The 22,650-nt window shown below is 41.9% G+C and overlaps 1 protein-coding gene across 16 annotated transcripts in view; it reads left to right on the top strand.

Annotated features, from left to right (window-relative positions):
• The window catches only part of LOC103676028 (LIM domain containing preferred translocation partner in lipoma), a 644,793-nt gene that overhangs the window by 468,209 nt on the left and 153,934 nt on the right, over window positions 1–22,650 (top strand). For all 16 annotated transcript variants that reach the window (XM_040621467.1, XM_040621465.1, XM_040621452.1 and 13 more), the window contains one exon: window positions 19,555–19,681. In XM_040621467.1, the coding sequence (XP_040477401.1) occupies window positions 19,555–19,681 (127 nt within the window). The remainder of the gene's footprint in view (window positions 1–19,554; window positions 19,682–22,650) is intronic.

Raw genomic sequence — 22,650 nt, 5'->3', positions numbered from 1 at the left:
TGTGGGCTGTGGTGAAGTGTATGTACTGATGTGAGAGCCTCAATGTCAGGCTTTCTGAAAGGATGGAGATTTTCTTAGCTTTGCTTCCTGTCAGAATAATAAAGGAATTTGGTGGTTTTCTTATGAGTCTTTAGATTAATGTGCTTGCTTACATCTTATCTCTTCTCTGTGCGCTTTCTCATTTCTGGTTTCCATATTATGGGAGATCATCTAGTTCGGTTCCAGCTGTCTCATTTTACAGATGAGCAAACGGAGCGATGCCTGACATCCCACGGCATGGTAGTGGTAGAGCTGTGCTCCCCTCACATAGCACACCATGGTCTAGTCAGCCCTGAGTTCAAGGATGGGAGGCCTAACTTTGGGGGATCTCCAACTTTCTTGCTGGCTCTGATTTCTCGACCAAAGCCCCAGCTCTTCCCATGACACCCTGACTAACCAGTATCTTATTTTGAAAGATGGCGAAAGTTTCTTTATTTTGAAAACACAGTTCTTACCTCAACTGCCCCAGGCACCACTGCAGAAGCACCCTGACCTTGCAGAGAGCCACTGCATGCCAAATGAGACTTAATTTTCCCTAAGTACTTAGGAGAAGAAAAACAATAATGTATATGATGGGCTTTTGGCCTGCACCCATATCCTTTAGAAGATAGAATTTGGCACGCACATATTCTGATTTAAAGAAAAATGTTTTGTTCTGATGTAATTTGTCTAATTAATAGTAAAAAAAAAAAAAGGATTGACTTTTTCTGTTGCAATGTCATCTAGCCTTTGAGATTTTAGAGTTAGATGGCCCAGATCAATTGTCTTGTCTTCTGTAAAGCTTCCTAATGGATAGACCTAACCTTGATGCTCACAGCCATTATTCTATTCATGGCTCACATAGAGTGCGGATCTAACCCCTCTCATATTTGTATGTTCACTCCATGAACATTTTGCTGAATCCCACCCGTAGGCTAAGGTAGTTGGAGGATCCGGAGGCGGTGCCCAGGGGATGTGGAGGGGAGTGAATCATGGGCATTAAGGCCATGAAGGCAGGACTGCAGATAATTTTCTAAAATAATTCTCAGGGGATTGGCAAAGAGCAATTAGCAGAGGTTTGTGAGCCCTGAAGAGTAATAGAATTAGATTTATATGTTACGAGGGAAAACATCTGATTATGGTTTAGCTGCTCGGCACACACTATTTGAGCACCTTCTGCATGGCAGCCCCCACGCTTGGCTCTGAAGATACAAGAGTTAAAAACGGTCCCTGCCCTCAAGGAGCTCACAGTCTATTGAGTTGCCTTTCTGACTTTCCCACTAGATTGTGAGCTCCTGGAGGGCAGGCACTTTTGTTCAACTGAAAAAAGTATAAGTTTCAGAGTTCAACCTGGATTATCTTTCCAGCTCTCTTCTTTTTATTCTATTCACCTCAGTTCACTGATCTGGAAATGGGGCCTACTAGTGCCGGCCTCACTGAGGTGTGGAAAGATTGGGTGAGACGAGGATAGGATGGACCTGATCCTGCAGGAGCTCTGTCAGTCTGGTTCTCTCTGTATCACGGTGCCTGGCGCACGGTGGTCATTCCGTACCCCTCTGCTGCCCAGCGGGTTGAAAGCCTCTGGTCGGGGAAGATTTCAGCCTGCGGCCTGTTCTCAGCGCAGTCTCAGTGACCAAGTTGCTCACTCCAGGCTATGAACTACAGTCAGGGCCAGCGTAGGGTTCTGCAAGCTCAGTTCCTGACGCCCAGGCATGCTTCTTGCAAAAGTCAGAACCAAAGTCAAAAGAAAATGACGAAATTCCCTCTCTGGCCAAAATGCTATTATTTCACCAAGGGCAACAAATGTTCTTGGCAGGGGAAGTTGATTTGCTTGTACTCGTGCAATCAATTGTATTTGCAGGTGACAAAGTCCTTCTCACAGTGGCTTAAAGAGGAGGTATTGGCTGTCCCTGGCCTTTGTTGGACATTTTGTTATTTCCAGAGCATTTTCACAATTCATGGTCTCACTCATTCCTAATAAAGTCTCTCTGAGTTCCCATTGTAGGAATCAGTACCCTTCACTGTACTCATTCAGTCGCTGGGGAGACTGAGACGCACGGAAGGAAAGTGACTTGCCTACATCATATAGCTCCTTGTGCTGCAAGAGGTTTGCTTTTCCGTCAAAGAAACTTTAAAAAGATATTCGTGCTTTTTGTCTGGTTAGCACATGACAGTATATCAGGAGATCTGAGCTCATTTTTTGGCTCAGTGAGTGAGCTTAGGAAATTCAGAATGGGATTCCTAAGATGAATTTGCTTCTCTGACCTGTGAGATCACCGTGTCTCTTGCACTGACTGATCGTAAGGTAAAGTTATTCCATCATAGGCCACGTCTGCTACTCAAGGTATTGTAAATACTTACCGTGGACAAACTCTTAAAGATTTATATGATGCTTCCAAGGGTAGTCGTCTTCAAACCTGCGTTGAGAAGTGTAGGTGGAACTTACGTGGTCCACAACAGGCAAGCGAGGTCTAGAGAGATTATGTGACATATGCTAGGTCATGTGACCAGTATGCGGCAGATGTAGGGCTTAAATCCTGTTCTCTGGTTTCTCAGTCCAGTGTTTGTTATAGCACATGGCACCTCAGTCTCGATCTGACCTTGCTGTTTGCTGTGGGTTAGGCTTTCACTTTGGAAGTTAGATCTTGGTAAACCTAAACCTACAAGCTTCTAAATTTGCCATAGTAATAGACATACCCTTTGAAGTGAAAAATACGTTGCTTCAAAGGGACTGCTCCACTCACTTAAAGAGAAGTTTTCATTTATTTCCCAACTGTGCTTCTCATTTTTCTAATGTCCCCAAAAAATGGTTCCAAGTCCCTTTAATCTACAAGTTGGAAGTGAGAGGTTGGCCTAATTTCTATGTTCCCTTCGAGCCTGAGCAATAACACATTTTAAAGGATGATAAATAGCACTGTGAAATATAGATGGGTTCTATAAATACTCACCGAAAGCCCTGTAGTCAGAACCAGGTAGAATAAGAGAATGGTCAAGGTCCTCTTCTCTCCTCCCGCATCATCCACCCTCCTCTGGAGGTAGTTCGGTGGTTAAGAACACAAATACTAAAGCCGGACAGACCTGGAGTTGAGTCTTGCCCCCTTCCTGTACTTCCTGCAAGTCTGTAGGCAACCTGCTTAACTTTCCTGGGCCTCTGTTTCCTCGTTTATAAAAGAGGGTTTCATTATATTACATGTAACGTGTAGAACATCCATTTCGTACAGTGCCTGAACATTTTTAGTTGCTAATTATTGGTACCTCTTGTCACTGTGTTTATCTTCATCAAAGATCCTCTCTTTTACCCCGTGGGATACTTCTGTCCATGTCTTCCATGGAGAGGAGACAGCACCAGCTACATGTAATGTCCCTTTAAGCTCCTGTGTTTGCGGGGTCCTCTGCATTTCTCCTTCTAGCCTTACCTGTGTAATCAAAGTGTGACGGCTGCAGCGCTGGCCACCGTGTACCTACCCAATAAATACAGTTTGGATTGACCAGTTTCACATTCTCGTTACGAGGGCAGCGTAACAACATAGCCAAAAATTTAGAAGGTAGAGAAGAGAAAACAAATACAGTGCAACACCAAATGCCACACGTGGTATGCTGTGGCCTGGAGTCGTGTTTGAGTCCTGGCTGTGGTCCTCTGAGCACTCTGCTTACGGCTCCGGCTTCCATCTCCTCACCGGTGACTGAGGGCACTAAGATAACTACCTAGACAGGAGGTTGGGAGAATGAAGTGCATTTAAAATGGGATCTGGCTCAATAAATTTTAGCTGTCATGATGATGATGGTGGTGGTGGTGGTTTTTGTGTCCCCTTTATGCATGTTGCCGTTCACAAATTACTTGGGTGATTTTACTTCCCCTCCTCCCTTTGCTTTTCACAAGGAATATGTGCATTAGGAGACTGAAGACCCATTGGAGGAAACCAGGCTCAGAGAGGGGAGACGACTAGAGAGCACCTAGTAACTCTCGGCAAAGAGGGACCTAGAACTCTTAACGGCCAGGCTGTTCTGTCCTTATCTTCTACGTATGTTCTTCATCAGAAAAAGAAATTCTTGACTGCTAGTTACCAAGATTGTGGATTAAGTTACGGAGGCAGGCGAGCACACTGAGCTCTTTCAGTCTGGCTTTTATGATAATGCTGGCTTCGTGTGACACGTGCCTCCTATCTCCTGGAACGTAGACGCTTATGGAGCAAATGGAGAGGACCCCTGGAAACGTGCAGCTGCGCTTTTATGCAAAAACAGCACATAACACTACGGAACCTGCAAAAACAAACAAACCAACAAAGCCAGCTTCCATGGTGCCCCTGATCCTTTACATGGCAGATAGCCCTTGCAGCACAATCCCGGGGAAGCCATGGTTCTCCACCCTGGCCCTCGTCCAAGCGTGGAGTTGTTAGCATCATAAATCATCACATTACCATCACTTTCTTCAGCCTCTCAGTAAAGCAACTTTTTTTTTCGTTTTTTTAAAGCAAGCTCTATGCCCATTGTGGGGCTCGAACTGATAACACCGAGATCGAGAGTTGCATGCTCTCCCTCGGCTGAGCTAGCCAGGTGCCCCGAAGCAAACATTTATTTGTTTATTTTTTTTATTTTTTTTTTAAAGATTTTATTTTTATTTATTCCACAGAGATAGAGACAGCCAGCGAGAGAGGGAACACAAGCAGGGGGAGTGGGAGAGGAAGAAGCAGGCTCACAGCAGAGGAGCCTGATGTGGGGCTCGATCCCAGATCGCAGGGATCACGCCCTGAGCCGAAGGCAGACGCTTAACCGCTGTGCCACCCAGGCGCCCCCGTTTATTTATTTATTTTAAGATCAGCAAAAAAGGATGCATTTCAGGGTGTAGTGTTCACTCAAGTCTAGAACAGCTGACCTGCAGTGCCAGGGTCCCGGGCACATCTGCAGACATGTTTCCCCAGGTGGCCTTGTATATGGGATGACTATACCAGCAGCCAGCTCCCTCACTTACACTAAAACAGTCCTGACATCTTTATGCACAGCACAGACAATGAAATCATCAAAAAGGAACACAGAGAGACATGAGAGCCGGAGGTCAGTTACATGTGTTTTTACCTGGAATGAAAGATGGTAACCTTTCAACTTGACTCTCTTGTGGGCACTTCTTAGGGTCTTCACCTGGGATGTCACTCTTGTTACATCCCTGGGATGTGAGCACTCCGTCTCTGTCTCAGACCTGATTAAAATGCCACCCTCTCCTAGGAGTGTCCTTTCGTCTCCCCAGCTTCAGCCATCTCCTCCGTGTCCTGGCAGCAGTGATTAAACCATTGTACTTTGGATATTTTATTTCTGGAGAGTTCCAGGTGTCTCATATTTCCACTTATATTTCCTAGAGGGCGGGACCCATATTTCAGTTATTTCTGTAACACTAACACTTACTGGGCACATAGCAAATGTACTTGGAATGAATGTATTATTTACAGCCATCTCCTCAGTTATGTTTAGTTTTTGTTACTGGAAGCTTTCTAACTTGCATCTCATAAGTGAAACAATGTGACTCTTAGCATTTCCATGTTACTGTAACATCTAGTTACTTGTTTGCCAAAAAACTCTCTTTATATTCAAGGAGCACTAAAGGCTGACTTTGTGATATTAAGCCTTGTCATGAGGGTTGAGGCATGGCGGAATGACCTGGGTCAGTCACTGCATTATATATGAGTAGAAAAGGAATGGAGTCAGTAATAACTTGCCTCCTACCTATTACCTCGGAGAGTTATAAGGATAGCGATGGATACAGAGTTTTTGAGGATATTCATGGTGGTGGTAGAATAATAACCCTTTGTATGTTCATGGCACTTAATTATATCAAACCATTTCATTCTGATTGGAGTGACACTTTGGACCCCATTCTTCTCCATCTTAATCTCTAGTGACTGGAACTTGGGAGACGGTTTCTAGAATCAGTGCAGTTGGGCACAGACCCTAACTCTTTCTTGTACCCACTCTGTGACTTGGAGCACATGATTTAGCTTCTTTGTGCGTTTCCTCACCTGTAAAGGGAGGCAGCAAAAGAGCTTACGTCATTGGATTACTTCAGAGTTAACGTTAAAGGAGAGAGCGTATGGACAGAGTAGTGACTCCATAGATATTGTTATTGTAATCCTCAGACATTGTGTAAGACCCCAGATGAAGAAAATTCTCACCATGTGACAAGTGTCTCTGAAAGGCATGTCATTAGGAAATAGTATCTATGACAGGAGAGAGGAGGGATTAAAGCCTGAGTAGGACTCTGAGCTCACCTATAGGAAAAAGAAGGTCGGGGGGGTCTGTGTAAACTGAGGAGAAACACCCGTTGCTAAGTCGAGGAAAGGGAGCCTTGCATGGGGACAGCACCAGCAGAGCCCGACAGAATCCTCTGTGGGCCACATCTGTTTGTGCCAGCTGTTGTCAGCCTGTGTAGGCTTGCTGAGAATAACAGCAATGATTTTCACTTTATAGCAGCTTCCATCTTGGGATCTCAGAATGCTGCATAAATGTAGATGAGGGCTCCCAAAATTTTTGCCAAGAAGGAGCATACTTTATAGGGCATCAAGAACGCATCGCTGTTCTCAGTGAATCTTTCATGATGGAAAGTGAACTAACTAGCTTTGGGTTAGACTTGCTTCCCCGATTTGAGCTTTCTTCCTGATTCTACCACTCCTCTTCTTGGTGACCTTGGACAACTCCATTTCCTCCCGACCCTCAGTTTTCACATTATAAATGAAGTGACACCTCTACCATTTGGTGACTTCTAGTGTGTCTTCTGTTTCTAAAATTCACAGAGAGTGTGCAAGGGATCTGAAGTTCCCTCCCAGATAGACTACTGCCTGACACATTTTGGAAAGGCTTTAGTTCTTGTAAAATGTGATACTTTCATAGTATTTTATTCATGGGTAGGTCATAACACAGCAGAAAAAAATACTACTTTGGTCACTAGAAAATGGCATTATCTTTTAATTTTTCAAATGAAAGCTTATTTGTGTCTTCTCTATGCGTTTCCCTTTACCCACCTTTAAGTACAGTTTTACTTATCATCTCCTTTTACTATTTTAAGATTTGCCATTAACACGCCAGCTTGTATCAGAGACTGATGAAGTATGTAGTCTTTTATTTTTTTCTTTTTTTTTAAGTAAGTCTTTTGAAGAGCAGGTCTACTTCTCCTGCTGAATCGTGAGTGAAGAGCTCAAAAATGGCCATGCCTCTCAGAGTCCCGTACTCGGTCCATCGCTGCAGGATTACCCAGGGTGCTTGCTACTTTTTTTCTCAGTTGCCATCTTCTATAAGGAGGAAATATTACATCATAAAATGTAGTATTTGTGCTTAAGAAAGTTTCCTTGGTAGTTCAGGACTTTGTAATATATGATTAAATTCCCCTAAAAAATCTGGGTGCCTGCGTGGCTCAAGTGGTTAAGCATCCGACTCTTGGTTTTGCCTCAGGTCCTGATCTCTGGGTCTTGAGATCAAGCCCCACATCGGGCTCTGTGCTCACGCTCAGCACAGAGTCTTCTTGAGATTCTCTTTCTCTCTCTCCCTCTGCCCCTCCCCCCTGCTTTCCCCCCCCACCCCGAACAAATAAATACATCTTAAAAAAATTCCCCTAAAAAGTCATAAAATCCCTCTCATAAAATGCAGATGGGTCAAGTAGCCAAGAGAGTTTGTGTGGTGGTTAAGCGTGCGCTTTGTGGGTTTGATAGCTAGATTCACATCCCAAATTCCCAGTTCCAGTCAGGGTGATCCCTGTGCCTCAGTTTTCTCATTTGTAAAAGCATCTAATGGGTTGGCTGTGATGAGTAAATGAGTTGATCTAAAATATCTTGAACATTGCTTGGCCCCTGCTGAACACTCCATGTTCCTTACTTATTTTCAGTCTCGTTAGTTATAAGTTGGTAAATATTATAAATTAAGCACTTAGGTATTTCTGCCTTTCAGAGTTTATGAGAATTACTCTTATGTGAATCATGGTTGCTGATCAGTTAGTAATATTAAAGCTGCTGCTGGTCTTTACCTTCACATCAGAGTGTGCTCGTTTTCCCCTCTGCCACAGTACTGATGAATGACACGGACTCATTCGTATTCCTTGATCCACCTTCCTGCCGCATTTGAAAGACATCCATAGCTCAGATGTGACAGATTGTTTGTGAGCATTTAATACAAGTCATGAGCCAACTGTTAAATATTAGAACACACCATGTACCATTTTAGGTATTAGTCACAATGGCCCTGACATGGGGCATTCCCTCTCTCCTGCTTGCCCCCTAACCCATTTACAGATGCAGAAGCTAATGCTAAGAGATGTTTAAACAAAATGTTATACAGAAGAAGTGATCTAACTTGGTATTTGCACCAGCTTTGTCTGCTTCTGAAGCCCACACTTTCTCCATTACACCACAATCAATGTTTCTGAAAGTAGAAGGGGCCACATTGGTCTCCAACCTCTGATATAATTAGCATCATGCTTTAATCAGTGAGGTTGACTGTCTTGATTAACCTTTATGATAGATCATGTAAGTTTCATATTTCTAAATGAATATATAGAGGCAGCTGTAGATTAGTGGAAAAACACTGAGCTTGGATCAGAAGACTCATGTTTAACTCCTGGCTCTGCCGCTTATTATGGGTGTGATTTTGGCTAAGTCACTTAACATAGTCACTTAAACCACTAACTCGGTTTGTTTCTTTGTACAGAAAACATGCTCTCATGCTTTGGAAAGTATTAACCGAAATCCAGTGCGTGTGAGTGTTCTACTGGGGGTTCTTTGTTGGCTGTCAAGGACCACAGAGTACAAAGCAGAAGTTTTCTCTCTTTCCCTCAAGTCCTAAAATCAGGCCCCTGGATTGTCTTGGTATGTTTTCGGTATGCTCTAGTCCACTGCCCCCTCTCTTTCCTCTGAATCCATATTACCCATTGATCTGTTCACATGATGTTTATATAGCATAGCCTATCTTTAAGGGCAATAATAATTTCTTAATTAGTACAGACAGCTAAATGATTTACATGGACCTTGTCATTGAACTCATGAGGCAAACCCAATTGACCCCGTTTTATGATTTAGGCAACACATATTCAGTCAAATGAAACATGTTGCCCTGGGTCACACTGTTGGTAAGTAGAGGATGTGAGATTTGAACCCAAGTAGGTAGGTCGCCCCTAGGGTCTATATTCTCAAGTGTTTAAGCCATACTGACTACCATCAACATCAATGATTTGCCTCATTCTTGTATTTCTCCTTCATGAGCCTTGATGGCCTGACTGGATTATGAATTCCTTGAACTGGATGTCTCTCAATTATGTTGATGATTGCCTTAATACCTAATTACTAGTATTTGTGGATAATTTAATGTAGATTTCACCAGAGGCTCCAGTTTTCCACACCGCTTGAATACCCTAAAATAAGGACCTTTGACTCCTTCTTCTTTGTCTCCAGCCAGAAGCTAATCCTCCCACAATGTTGAACTACTTTGATTTGATTTTCACGGGTCGAGAAGAAAACCTTGTTCTCTGTTATTCTCACGGAGACACTTTGCCTGCCTCACCGCCAAGGCCCAGAAATCCAACGTGATCAGTGCGTCTGTCGGAGGGAGTGCTTGTTTGCTGCCGGGGGCATTGTTACTGAACAAAACATATGCCCTTTCTTTGCATCCGAAGTGCTGTGGATCGCTGAGCAAGAACCTTTCTGACTCAAATGAAAACCACCTAGTGTTAGGTGAAATATGGGGAGTTAACCATTTGTTGGCTGGCGTGCATTTCCCACGAAAAACTCAAAAACAGCAATTTACCTCAGCCATGGAAAGTGATGTGCCAAGCGTCATATTTGCATATTAAAACCGAAAAACTGATTTGCATGTTATTTCAGTGTCTTGTGTCACGTTCAGGCATCTGTCAAGCCCACTAGATAGAAACAGCTTGTACAGTAGGAAAGTGTTTCTGTGCCTATCAGGACTGAAAATCTAGGTGCTTTTATTTTTTTCAACAAATCGTCCCCACCTTAGATTCTCCATTCCCTTCTGGCTTTGTATGTGAAAATACGAAAGAAAAGACAGAAATCCCATGTTTTATAAAGTCTACTTACTATTTTCAAAGGGTCATCCATTTTTACTATATTCAGTGTTGATAGTTTAAAAATTATTAGGAAAAAGTTTAAAGTACTCATAATCCCACCATCCTAGAATGAGCTATTAACATTTTGGTGTATTTCCCTCTAGTACCTGCTTTTTTTATACCTTTTTTTATACCTACCTACATAGACACACTGACGTTCTTGCATATATGTTTTTATACATTTGTAATTATTAGGTATACTATTTTAATTTCTTGAGAATGGCAAGAATTATGACACAGTCCAAATAACGGTAAGGAATTGTTAAAAACCCATTTTGAACACAGTGGATTAGAACTGCAGTCAGGGCTGGAGCCCTGATAGGAGGCACACTGTGATGTCTGATACAGCTTTATGAAAATGTAGCTTCTGGTTGAGGGTGGCTTTTCTGTGGGGCAATGCACAGCAATGAGTGTGTTGGCGTAAGACCTTTCTTCCCAATGTTGGAGCAGCTGGCTCTTTCCATTGTTCCAGATAACCAGATGAAGATGAAAGGCCTTCTCAGAAGTCACAGCCAGGCACTAGTGGGGCATAACGAAGTCCAAGACCTGGTTTGGTTTGAAAACAGCCTTGAAGGACCGTGCCTTCCCTTCATCAAACTTCATGTCTTGTGTCTCATTGAGGTGAAACCTCCCAATGGAAATAATGCCTTGTAATTGTCTTGCCTTTGTTATATAGCTAATCCCTGAGACATAACATACAGAAGGCCTGATTAATGGGGAGGAAAAACACATGTGGGTTTTAGCTATAGTATTGTGGAAATTGCTTCTTTTAGCCTTGGGTAGAAACAATGTATATAGGAGGGGAGTGAAATGAGAGAGATCCTATCACCCCACAGAGGCAACTCGAGTACTTTCTCCCTTAAGGAGGACCGCCTGGGAGCACTGACACAGAAACTGTGGGTTAGGTTAGGTTGGCAAGAGATCTTTGGACTCACTTCTCCCTGACGCTGAGGCTCTGGGCTTCCTGCTTCTCCCCTCTCCTACTTCTTACCTACCAGGTGGGACAACATCTATAAGTGGTGCCTTTTCTGGCTGAAATTCATCGCGGCAGGAAAGTATGAGGGAGGCTACCTTGTTCCAAAGAGCCAAACGTGAGAGCCCTGCTGTACAATTTATCTTTTGGTGTCAAAGGCTAGGATGTGGGGCGGCTGACCATTGAGAGAGCCAGCAAAGTGTGTGTTCACCAAATGTCGTATATTTCAAGGTTTGTAGTTAAAAGAATTCAGAGTGATTCCATCTCTTGCTAAAACAATTAGGGTGAAATTCCGATATACTAGCCCAAACATACTACTCTGTAGACATTCCACTTCCAAGAAGAAAATCATCTTTGTTAGTGGTTTGTAAGCTGTCCCTCCTGGTAATTAGAACTGCCATTTATGTGACGTTTAATACTTTACAAAGATTCTTCATATAAATTAGCTACTATTAACTTCCAGTTGATGGATGAGAAAATCAATGATAGAGAAACAAACACCGAGGACCTGCAACAGTGCCCTAGACGTCAGGCCTGGGAACAAGCATGCTCTAAGCCCGGGGCACTCTTGAAGCTACCTGACTGAGAGTGGTGAGCACAGAGAGGGGCCACCTTGTTCGCAGCTCAGCCTACATCACCACTGCACCCTGTGCGCAAACAGCACAAGGCCCCTTAGTGGACACCGGGTAATTCCCCCCACTTGCAACTGTGGTGATATCTACCACACTGTAATTCAGAATCATCCATCCTTGGCTGTGACTCCTAATTTGGCTGAAGAAAGGTGATTTAGAGGCATCAATGCATGGCACAAGAGAGAGAATATGAAAAAGAGGTTGTAAGGAAATCAAGCTTTTGAAAGGTGAGAATTAACTGGAATGGGTTTCAAAGCTAGAATCAACTTTTTCAAGTCAGCATTTCTGGGTCGTCTTCTTTGTGGCCTTACTATTCATTCTCCAAGAAAATGGAACTTAAGAATAGAGGAACCAAGAGCCCACTTTTCTGCTCCTCTGCAGCTGTAAGGAGTGTTCGTTTATGGGTTTCTACTTGTTAAGAGGCCCCTTCCTTCCCTGTGGCCCACTGCTTTTAACCCGAAGCAGAGTGGGTATGCAGCAATCTTCTGTCCTTGGCCTGAAAGGGTGCTCTTTCCATCAAAAGGGAGACGTTGAGAGTAGAGCAGGATAATTCAGTGAGAGTCAGAAAGTAGAAGCAGCCTCAGGAAATTGCAAACTGCAAACTTGACATAGTTAAATAGAAGGGGGGAGAAAGAAGGAAAATATCAGAAATATATTTTTTTCTGGCAGGCTTTCAGCTCCAAAATGGGGCTAATTCTACCTTTTGAAAGAAGATAATTTCAATGTTTCTTTTTTCAAGAACACATAATTGAAGTTATTTTCCCTCTGAGAGAAGGAACCTCTTGTACATCATTACAAATGGACAAGAAAAGTGAGCAGCTCTGGTCCCCGAGTGATAGAGTATTCATTATCATGTAATCTCTCTGAATATCTTGGCTGTCTTTTCCTGGTGTTTATCTGCCTGGGCGGTGCTTTTCTGGTAAGGTTTAGATTTGTACTAAGTTCAACTTATCTAGCACTTTGTAACTAGGAAATGAATGGCGGGTAAGGACTCATAGGAGAGAAATGACCCGCCGCAAGGTCAGTATCCAGAGTAACTCAGGAGGCTGACATGATGACAAAGGGTGGGTAGCCATTTTGTAAAATGGATCCTTAACACATATACTTAAATAGTTAAATTGGTGGTAACAGAGACTCAAGGTGGTGGGTGTTCTCCTTGGGGTCTTCACTGTTTGCACCCCTATGCAGGCTGTTCGCTGTGCTTCCTTTTGTATTTAGGAGGGCTGAGGAAATTCTTTCTCCACCCAAGGAGGGGTGGTGGTGGGATAGGGCGTTGAACCTTTGTTTGTTCTTGATTTTCATGCCCCACATGTAGTGAAAGTTCAGTAGGCTGCAGAAACCCTGTGACCTGCCAGCTGCTTACTCAGATTCAGAATGCTGAATGAAGTTCTAGATTGTTTCAGGGGGTGCTGACAAGTAGTTTAAATCCTCCTGTAAATGGAAATCTCTTTAATGATCATGTTTCCACTTACTCAGTGTGTGTCTGTTTTTATAGACTACAAAGTCCCCGAAAATATGAATTATCTGTGATTTCCCTATAAATATCTGTAATGATATGTGCCCTGCATATTACGGGCACAAAAATAAGATAGGGTAGAATCAAAGGAATCTTTGAAAACATCATTTTGCACAGAACGCTACTAAGGCTCAGGGAATAGAAATGATTTGATCAAGATTACTGGACCAGTTAAAGGCAAAACACAGATTAGAGAGATAAATAGGCCCCTCTGTGCTTATGGGTTCCTATGTAAGAATATATAAAACCCTTCCAATACTGTCGAGTGTTATATAAATATGACGGTATCCTTATTTGTGCTCTTCCTAATCTGGCAGTTCCCTTGCTCACCGAGGACTCTGTCCATACTCACTTTGTTTGCAGAAACAGTCCTGATTTTTGCAGTCTCACCCATAACTTTTACCAGGGACCTAGATCCAAATTTGGCTACAGTATTCATAATAAGCCTTCCCCGGAATATTATCAGCTGCGCTGCTGCTAGCAAGAAAAGAACCATGACAGAGAGGAACCAGTTGCAGATGCTTGGACATTTTCCATTTTCTGACACTTTTCTGTCAAGAAAAAAAAATAAGTGTTTTTTATTCCCCCAAGGCAAAAAACTTTACTATAAAAAAAGGGACTTATAGGAAAATATACAGCAAAAGAATATAAACCACTCTCCCATCATTTTCGACCATTAACCTTTGAGCATATTTCTTCCCAGTCTCCCTTGTATAGCAGTTTGAGATAGGCCAGCCTGGTCAGTGGCTAGCTCTCCACAGGGTATCCTCCTCCTTTCTTGCGCTTCCTATGGCCTCATCTAACTGCAAGGGAGAGTGGAAGATGGAACCCAGCTGTGTGCTCAGAAAGAGGAGGAAGTCGATTTTGGAGAACAGTTAGTGGTCTCTGCCTCACTTAGTAAATATCAGAGTCCGTAAGCATATTAGCCATTAAATTGGCTGTCTGTGTTGCCTACAACAGTCTTGACATTGACCACAGGTCATTTCTCTAGCCTCGTCTAGCTCTGTTCCTTCCCTATTTCTTAACATTTTTTTTTCTAATATGCATGTTCTTTGATACATACTATTCTTGGAGTGTCTTCTTTCTCTTTCTTTTTTTCATTTGTTGAGATCCAACTTATCCTTCCAGATCTAACTAAGAGGTAATATCCTTACCGGTAGCCTTCTCCCATCTCAGATCACTGAATTCATCCCTGTGTTTTAGTATTTATACTTTATTGTGCTTTTCTATTTTCAAGACCCTTTCTTCCTAAACTGTGAGTTGTTGGGGAGCAGGGGAGTCAGGAATAATCTGAGTTTATAATGATGGTGCTCGGTACTTGGTAATTTCTTAGGAAAGCCATGTTTAAGAGAATTGTGAAGCAGTCTTCTGAAATTCATTTCTCAGTAACTCATCTGTAGGTCATACAATGTGTTTTGCCCCTTCTAGGAGTTTCAGGCATTTCAAAGAACATACATATTAGTGATTAATATTGATACTTAGAAGAATGTCTTTTTCTTAGAAAAGGCTAGAGGCTTTGTTTATATTTGCTTTACAGGACTTTCGTTTCACTATTTAGCAGTAAACCTCTACTCTGAAAAAAATCCAAGTCACTACAGAAGAACGGAGTAGAAGGGCATGCAGATGCCCCGGGCACTGAGAGCCACCGCCGGGTCGCTGGGACTTGCCCGACTCAGCACAGCTGGTGGCCGTCGGGACTCCACCGATTTCCAGGGCTGGTACTCGATGCCAGGTTGCTCCCTTTCCCCGCTCTTGGCCTCACCTTGCTCACCGTAAAGGAGGCTTACTTATTACACAGGCCTGTTGCATCAACATTTGAGATTACAGGGATGTGAAAACAGGCACCCTGCAGAGCATCACAGAAATGCAAGGAATTATGATGATGCCACAGGAGCTGTACTGCTGAGCGTGTGCACATCTCTGCGTTTGAAGAAATAACACAAAATAACGCAACACATCCCTTCCCGGCCCCCATCCCACAAATTTTCAATCATGTTCTATTACCCAGACCCAGCGCTGGAAGCTGCTTGTTTAAAAGATACATTGGACAGTTGCTGCCTTTTCTTAGGACGTGTAGAGGCCCGAGCACTACTGAGAAAGAGAAATGAAAAGGGGTCTCTTCACCGTAGTGAGAAAAGCCCTAAAGGCTTTTAAAGGACTTGAACCCCAGACAAAGTCCTGAGCTGCGTCTTCCTTCACGTGAGAGACATATGGACACGGAGGACCCTGTGTTTTTACCGATAGGTTTTCCATGAATGGTCAGCTTTGTGCATTGTTTGGGGGCAGAGGCGGGGGGTGGGGCGGAGGTGGGGTTCTGTGGCCAAATAATGTTCACAAACTCTGGAAGAGGTGTTCTCTTGGGATCCTTCCTCATAAGAAAAGCCAGGAATCCAAGGTTAGCATTTATATGGGGTTAGAATGTAAAAGAAAAGGAAAGCACCTTTCCAAATGTATTATTTCAGAAAGTGTACGGCAAACAAATAGGAAGTATCTGGAGAATAAAAGGAATGATATGTTGTCCTTAACATCTGTGAAGTCCTGACAATGTAAGTACTTTGAAAGAAGGACCTGTACTCGTAACGTAAGTGCTAAGGGTAGAATGTGAATTGCTGGTAGAGGACAGACCTGGCCTTCTTCCTGCCTTTGTTGATGTTAAAAGGGAAGCAGATATATGAGGCCCAGACGATGATAAGTGTGTCCATTCCCTCAAGGTCTACCCTAACACTGGGAGCAGGAATGATCAGAGTTTCCTTAATAGTTGTTGATTTATATTAAAACAGCCAATGCCATTAAAACTACGGGTAATATCTCCTACATTTCTCCACTTCCTCCATGGGAAGGAGGGTTTGGTTGGAAAAAAATGTGTGGCATTTGGAGTCAGATGACAGCCTATTTGGGGCTCAAGTTCTCTCCTTATTGCCAGTCTAGAAAACAAGATGTAGGTCATTGTTTCATCCTTGTCTTCCGTTCTGTCACCTGAACTGGGATTATCCCCTCCCTCAGAGGTGGGTTGGGGATCCAAAGAGAGTCCCTTTGTTGCCATGGTTTGAAAGCAGTTAAGCTCTCTACAGCGTGAGATGCAAGCTCTCTGATTTTTTTTTTAAAGATTTATTTATTTTAGAGAGAGCGAGAACGAGAGCATGGGGCGGGGGAGGGGTGGAGGGAGAGAGACAATCTCAAGCAGACTTCCCCCTGAGCACAGAGCCCAACATGGGGCTTGATCTCAGGACCCTGAGATCATGATCTGAGCTAAAATTGAGAATCAGACCTGTAACCACTGAACCACCCAGGCCCCCCACAAGCTCTCTAATTTTAATCCTCACAGCGACTATGAGGTGGCATTGACAAGCCCTTTTTACAGAAGGAAATGTGAAGTTACAAGGAGTTCACAAGCTCCCCTAAGGACACCAACCATTGCCAGAGTTAAACCTCTGTCTCCAACTCTCATGCCACTGTCACACAGGATGCCCCTTCCCTCTCCGGCCACAAATATTTTAGGATAAGCTTCCCACCTCATTCCGGTCTCATGGCTCTCCCATCCTCCCTCCACTCCAGAGAGAACTTTCTATTCTGATGAGCTCACCTCCTTGCTGAAAATCCCCACTTAGGTTTCTGTTGCCTGGATGTTCCTACCTAAGGGTCTTTTGATATGTTCCCTGTAGCCAGTGAGCTTCCTGAAATTGTAAGTAAATTTGACATGCATTTTTATGGATGCCAGTCTCTGCCAAAAGGGAGTTGAGCGCATCAGATTTTCAGGGCCTAGAGCCCCTGGCCCATAGAGAAGCCCTAAGTGCCCAGGATGGCATGGCAGTCCTTAGCCGGGCCTTCCTTTCTCTCATCTCTTCAGCCTCAAACACAGAACCACTTGCATTTCCCCCCACTCCCACCCAGCCGTGTCTCAGCTTCGGCCTTTTGCTCCTCTCAGAGCTCCCCCTTGACCTGGGTTAGCCCGTTCCAGGGCTTTGCTAGTATCCAGCATATCTTTATCACTTGAATTCATTCATATGTGAAAAGTTGTATTTCATGGATTGCAAAAGTCACGTTCCATACTATTAAAGAAACACAACCTTAGAAATTAAAAGGCCCCCAGGATTCCAAACCCAGAGCTGATCCCCTTTAACACAGGACTATATGTCTTTTCAGACTTTTTCCCTACCTAGATATTGAGCTGTAGATAATTAAACCGTACTTTTCAAAAATGGGGCCATCATTTAGATTTCCTATCCTACCACTGGATCTGTTCCTTTGATAGCATGGCTACGCCATCTTTTTCATACTTGCACAGGTAGAATTATAATGTTCTCTTAAAACCGGTTCACATTCCATTGTATGTACCAACATTGTCCATTTAGGTGACCTCTTACCCATGGATGGAGAGTTACATGGTTACTTTTGATTCCTCCTTTATCCAAATATAGTTCCCGTGACTGGCTTTGGTCATATAATTTAATGATTATTTCTGCAAAATTTTCCTAGAAGTGGATAACATCTGTGCCATTGAAAGTTTAATGTTACTAGCAAATCACTCATCCAATGTTCAGATGCTATTTGTACTTTCGAGGAGGCCTTACATTTAACATTTAACGTTTATTGAGTAAATGAGTCTGGGCGGGGCCCCCTGTGCTGGGTTTATCATAACTAGCCCTGCCCTGATCTTTTTGGGTGTCAGATTTCCTTATCTCACAATGAATAAGAGATTCCGGCATGCAGCTCTATTTTTTCTTTGTCACCGGTCACATGTCGTAGTTTGCTCACTGCTGTCCCTTCTCCAGTGCAAATTGTCCAATAATGAAATAAAATCCCAGCATAAAGAATTGTTGGCCTTTTTGGCCTTCTGTATGTCTGTACTTTACAACTTTCTATCCATTTTTTAAAAGCCTAAAAAAATGGAAAATAAATACAGAGAAAAGTCCAAGTACCTGCCAATTAATAATTTCACATACATTTAGAAGGCATTTTATGCCTCCGACATCACACAGATAATTAATATGCATCTTGGAGTGGTTGAAATAAATGTTGGTAGTAAGGATGAAACGTTTGTACAGGGATTTATACTTTACAGGATTTTCACATCCAAGAACTCATTTGCTCTAGTGAGGATAACAGGTGAATGAATATGCAGCTTTGGGTTTTGTTGAACTGATTCTTATAAACTGTTCATGAAAGGAGAAGCTCTTGATCAACAACTTAAGAATGCACGAATATCAAGGGAAGAACATTCTCAAAATCTCAGCTCTCCGCATCCGCTATTGTGGATGTCATTATTTCTTAACTTTTTGTAAGTTTTTCTGTTGCAAATGCTTTGATTAAAGATGCTAGAGTGTGATATTGGAAATGGCCAAAGTTATAATATAGGCAAAGGAAAATAGAATAATAAATTCCCATTCATTTACATAGCGCAAAGCTATTTTACATCTGGCATCTGGCCTTCTTTCTTTCTCTACATACTTTGGATTCTTGGTTGAACGTCTCAAGTAATCTTTCCCCTGACACTGGATTCCCTGACATTGCTATAATTCTGGCTCACCCACCTGTTTAAACACCAACCCAGTACCAGTGCTATTGATGTACCTTCCCCATTTGGCACATGGCTGTTTGTAGTACTATGGGGAGAAGCTACTCAATCTCCTTGACTGGAACACAGGGCCATTCACTTTCTGCACCCCTGTGCCCCAGAAGACCCATCTCATCTCCTACCTCAAGCTTTATACGTGGTGCAGAAATATTCAACTGCCAGGAGCTCCTTATGCCACTTGGCCTTTTTCTCACCTGAATATAAAAAACTTCTACCTGTAAGTTTCCTGCCCTTTAGCTGAGTAAGTCCTGGTCTGTACCTGGACTGTACTTTGTCTGGAATTCTTCCTTTCAGGCTACAGGAGAGGTCCCTTATGTACCCTGGTTGTGCAGTTTCTGTAGTTGCTTTATCTTTAATTATTGATGGACCTGAATCTCTCACTTGACCGTAAACTCCTTAAGGGGAGGGGGCTCTATTTATCTTGTTTATATATATATATATATATATATATATACACACACAACTGGTATGTAGTGACTGCTTAGCAATTGTTGAATGAAATGAATCCCTGCTGTTGTAAGCATGGATTTCCAGAGCCCTGTAATGACTCATCTCGATAAGACAAGTGGATCCTGTAAAATGGTGTGTCCCAGGTCAGACACTGGAGAACTGATACGACTGATTGCAGAACCCAGATCTCTTCATAGTCATGTCCAGTACTTTTTTGTCTACAATGCAAATACTATTTGATTGTCTTGATTTTCTAAATTGTATTTAAAGAACTATGTGTCTTCTGCCTTTCAGGGTGGACAAACAGGTTCCATGGGGCCTCCAGCTGTCACCCCCTCATTCCGCCCCGAAGATGAGCTCGAGCACCTGACCAAGAAGATGCTGTATGATATGGAAAATCCACCTGCTGAGGAATACTTTGGTGAGTGGGGGCTAGCGCTGACTTCAAAGGAAATGCCTGCTGTTTTTCCTCGTTACTAACTAGGAATATGGTCAGATCCACTGGTAAAGGATTTGAGTCTGGATACTTTGGAGTCGGTATGCATCTGCACACAACTGAGTGTTCTGGAAATTACTTTGTGAGACTGCCATAAATGTGGTATCTGTTTGGCTCATACTAAAAGTGCAAGGGTGCTGTGCAGTTTCTTGAGATACAAATTTGATTTTAAAATGAACTTTTGACAACTTATAAGCTTCTCCTTAGGCAGAAATAGGGTTTCTGTATGTGTTCAGATTCCTCACTGGCCTAAATATTTATATACAAAATGTGGAAGTGGATAGTGTCTAAATTCTGCTATGCGAGTTTAGGAAAAGATGTTCCTGTTGTATTTTTTTCAACACTCTCCCCTCTCCAAATCTGTGAATAATTATGAATGGTTATTCCATCCAGTCCATTAGGGTAATGTGAATTTATGAACTATATGCCAATTATGAGGTGTTACAGATACATAACCTGTCCTCAGGGAGGTGGTAATTATTCAGAAGAGATAAGAAAAACACATAAATAATTACTAATCTTGGTAGAAAGCTGTAAGAGGCATAAGAGAGGCTTATATGAGATATTATAAAATTTGAAAGCTCTATTCATCAGGAGCATTGGGAATGCCTTATAAAGCAACAGGTGGCAGCTGAACCCGGGCCTTTTAAAGGAGTGCCTCCCAAATTTTCTGTGATGAAAGCTATTTCCTCCTTAATCTGTTGGAGAACAGTATTTGTATAGAGCACAATTAAAATTAATTACTAAGTAAACGAAATAAAGAGAATACAAAATGGAAGGCCAAGTTTTACCATTATGAGATTTAACAGGAATAATTTACCCTATTAAAGTGTTACATTCTTTCCTAAATACTCCCTCTCTGTGTTTGTACTCTGTCCCATTGCAGATAAACATTTCTTAGATCCCCATCCAGGGACCACAGTTTGAGTAGCATCATTTTAAGGACACGTAGAGAAAGGAGATTACATTTGGCAAGGAGCAGGAGCAAAGGCATAGAGATGGAAACATTACACAGAGCTTTCACTTCTTCAAACATTGACTATTTTCATGTCTTCCCCCCTTGCTCCGTATTTGGGAATGTGTAATAACAGGTGAACTGAGGGCACTCCACAGGTGAACTGAAAGCCACGCCATAGATGGAATGGGATAGGATGTGAAAAACATGGCATTGATTTGTATATAGGTATAGGTCAGCAGTGGGAATGAAGAATTTTGTTTCTGGTCCTTTCTGTGCTTTTGACTGGCTAAGCAATAGTGAAATGTTCCCCATCTGCTTGAGCCCCATTTCCCACCTCGGTAAATCAAAAGTGTGGAGCAAATGTTTTCTAGAATTTCTTTCTACACTAGTAAGTGCCGATAGAAGCAGCATTACTCCAACGAAATAACAACAAAGCTAAAAGCTAAACATAAATCGATAGGACAAATGCATGGAGAATATTTTTTTAAAGTCTCTAGTTAGATTAAAATATACTAAAAGTGTATCATGCTCTTGTTATTGATGCGGGGGAAAGTTTTATATTGGAATCTTAGGCAAACTTTTTAAAAGAGCATGTTAAAAGCAAAAAATAAGGCTGTTGTACTAAAGTATATTAAAAATAAAAAGCAAACTAGTGTAACAAGTATATATGCCTCAAATATCATAGCAACTAAATACATAGCAATGAAGAAAACTGAACATAGATAGTCATTGTGTTATGAAGATGTATTAAGCCTTCTGGGAAACAGATATAAATTAAATTTTATCTTCGCCTTCAAGAACTATCTTACTTCTAATACTTACTAGCTTAGACAACTTGAACAACTTGCACGTGCTCTCTCAATCTTTGTTTTTGTTTTGCTTTATCTGTAGTATGGAAATAATCTTTAGCTCATACTGTTATTTTGAGTATTGGGTGAAAAATTTATAGAAAGCACTTAGCTGTTGTTGGCATATAGAATATCCTCAAAAATCAAAATTATCCCGTGCTTTGTTTAATAAACTAAGATATACCTATTAAAAATCCATTAATAATACCTGATTTAAATTTAAGTTCCTCACAAAAATAGAACATATGTCACCAATTCGTAAATAATCATTACCAAGTAAGGATTATGAACCATGAAAGAGAATGTGGAATAATGATTAACGTTTATTGAGTGCTTACAATATGATGTCACAGTTTTATGTACTTTATAGGAATTAACTCACTTCATCCTTATGGAAAATATATAAACCTGTAAATTCTATTATTATTTCCATATTAGGAAATTGAAGCACTGAAATGTTAAATAATGTGCCCAACATCAACAGCTAATAAATTACAGGATTTGATTAGATTCCAGACTGCACTCTGTACTTTTTTTCCTTCTAAAAACTTTTTCCCCAGCTTATTGAGATATACAGAAATCAAATGCACATAATCAGTGTCCATAACTTGGTGGGCTTGGACATGTGTATACATTTGTATTGCTGTCACCACAATCCAGGTAATAAACATATCCATCACCTCCAGAGGTTTTGGCTGGATAATTAAGAAGGGCTTTGTGGAGGAGATCAGCTTCGGATACACAGAAAATAGAAGGGTATTCTCTTCTGAGTATTTAGAAGGAACAAAATGAATTGAGGCCAGGATTATTTAAGGAAAATTTACTTTAGGTGGAAAATATCTACCATGTGCCTATAATGTCCAAACTAGTCTACTAAGTGTTCGAGCCATATGACTATAGGCAAACATGGATCTTACCTTTAAAGGTTCCTGTCGTCTAATAGAGAATACATACAGAGTGATGGTGTTTCATCCTAACACAAGACTGAAACTGACAAGTGACTTAATCAAAGTTCAGCCAAAGGTCTTTGAGAATTCAGAAAAAGGAGAATAGACATCCCCAGGCAGGAATGGAAACATGTTTATGGA

Source organism: Ursus maritimus, unplaced genomic scaffold (assembly GCF_017311325.1).
Source record: "Ursus maritimus isolate PB19 unplaced genomic scaffold, ASM1731132v1 scaffold_4, whole genome shotgun sequence".
In the NCBI taxonomy this organism is placed as follows: domain Eukaryota; kingdom Metazoa; phylum Chordata; class Mammalia; order Carnivora; family Ursidae; genus Ursus; species Ursus maritimus.
The sequence above is the reverse complement of the archived record's forward strand: the minus strand, read 5'-3'. Positions and strand labels throughout refer to the sequence as shown.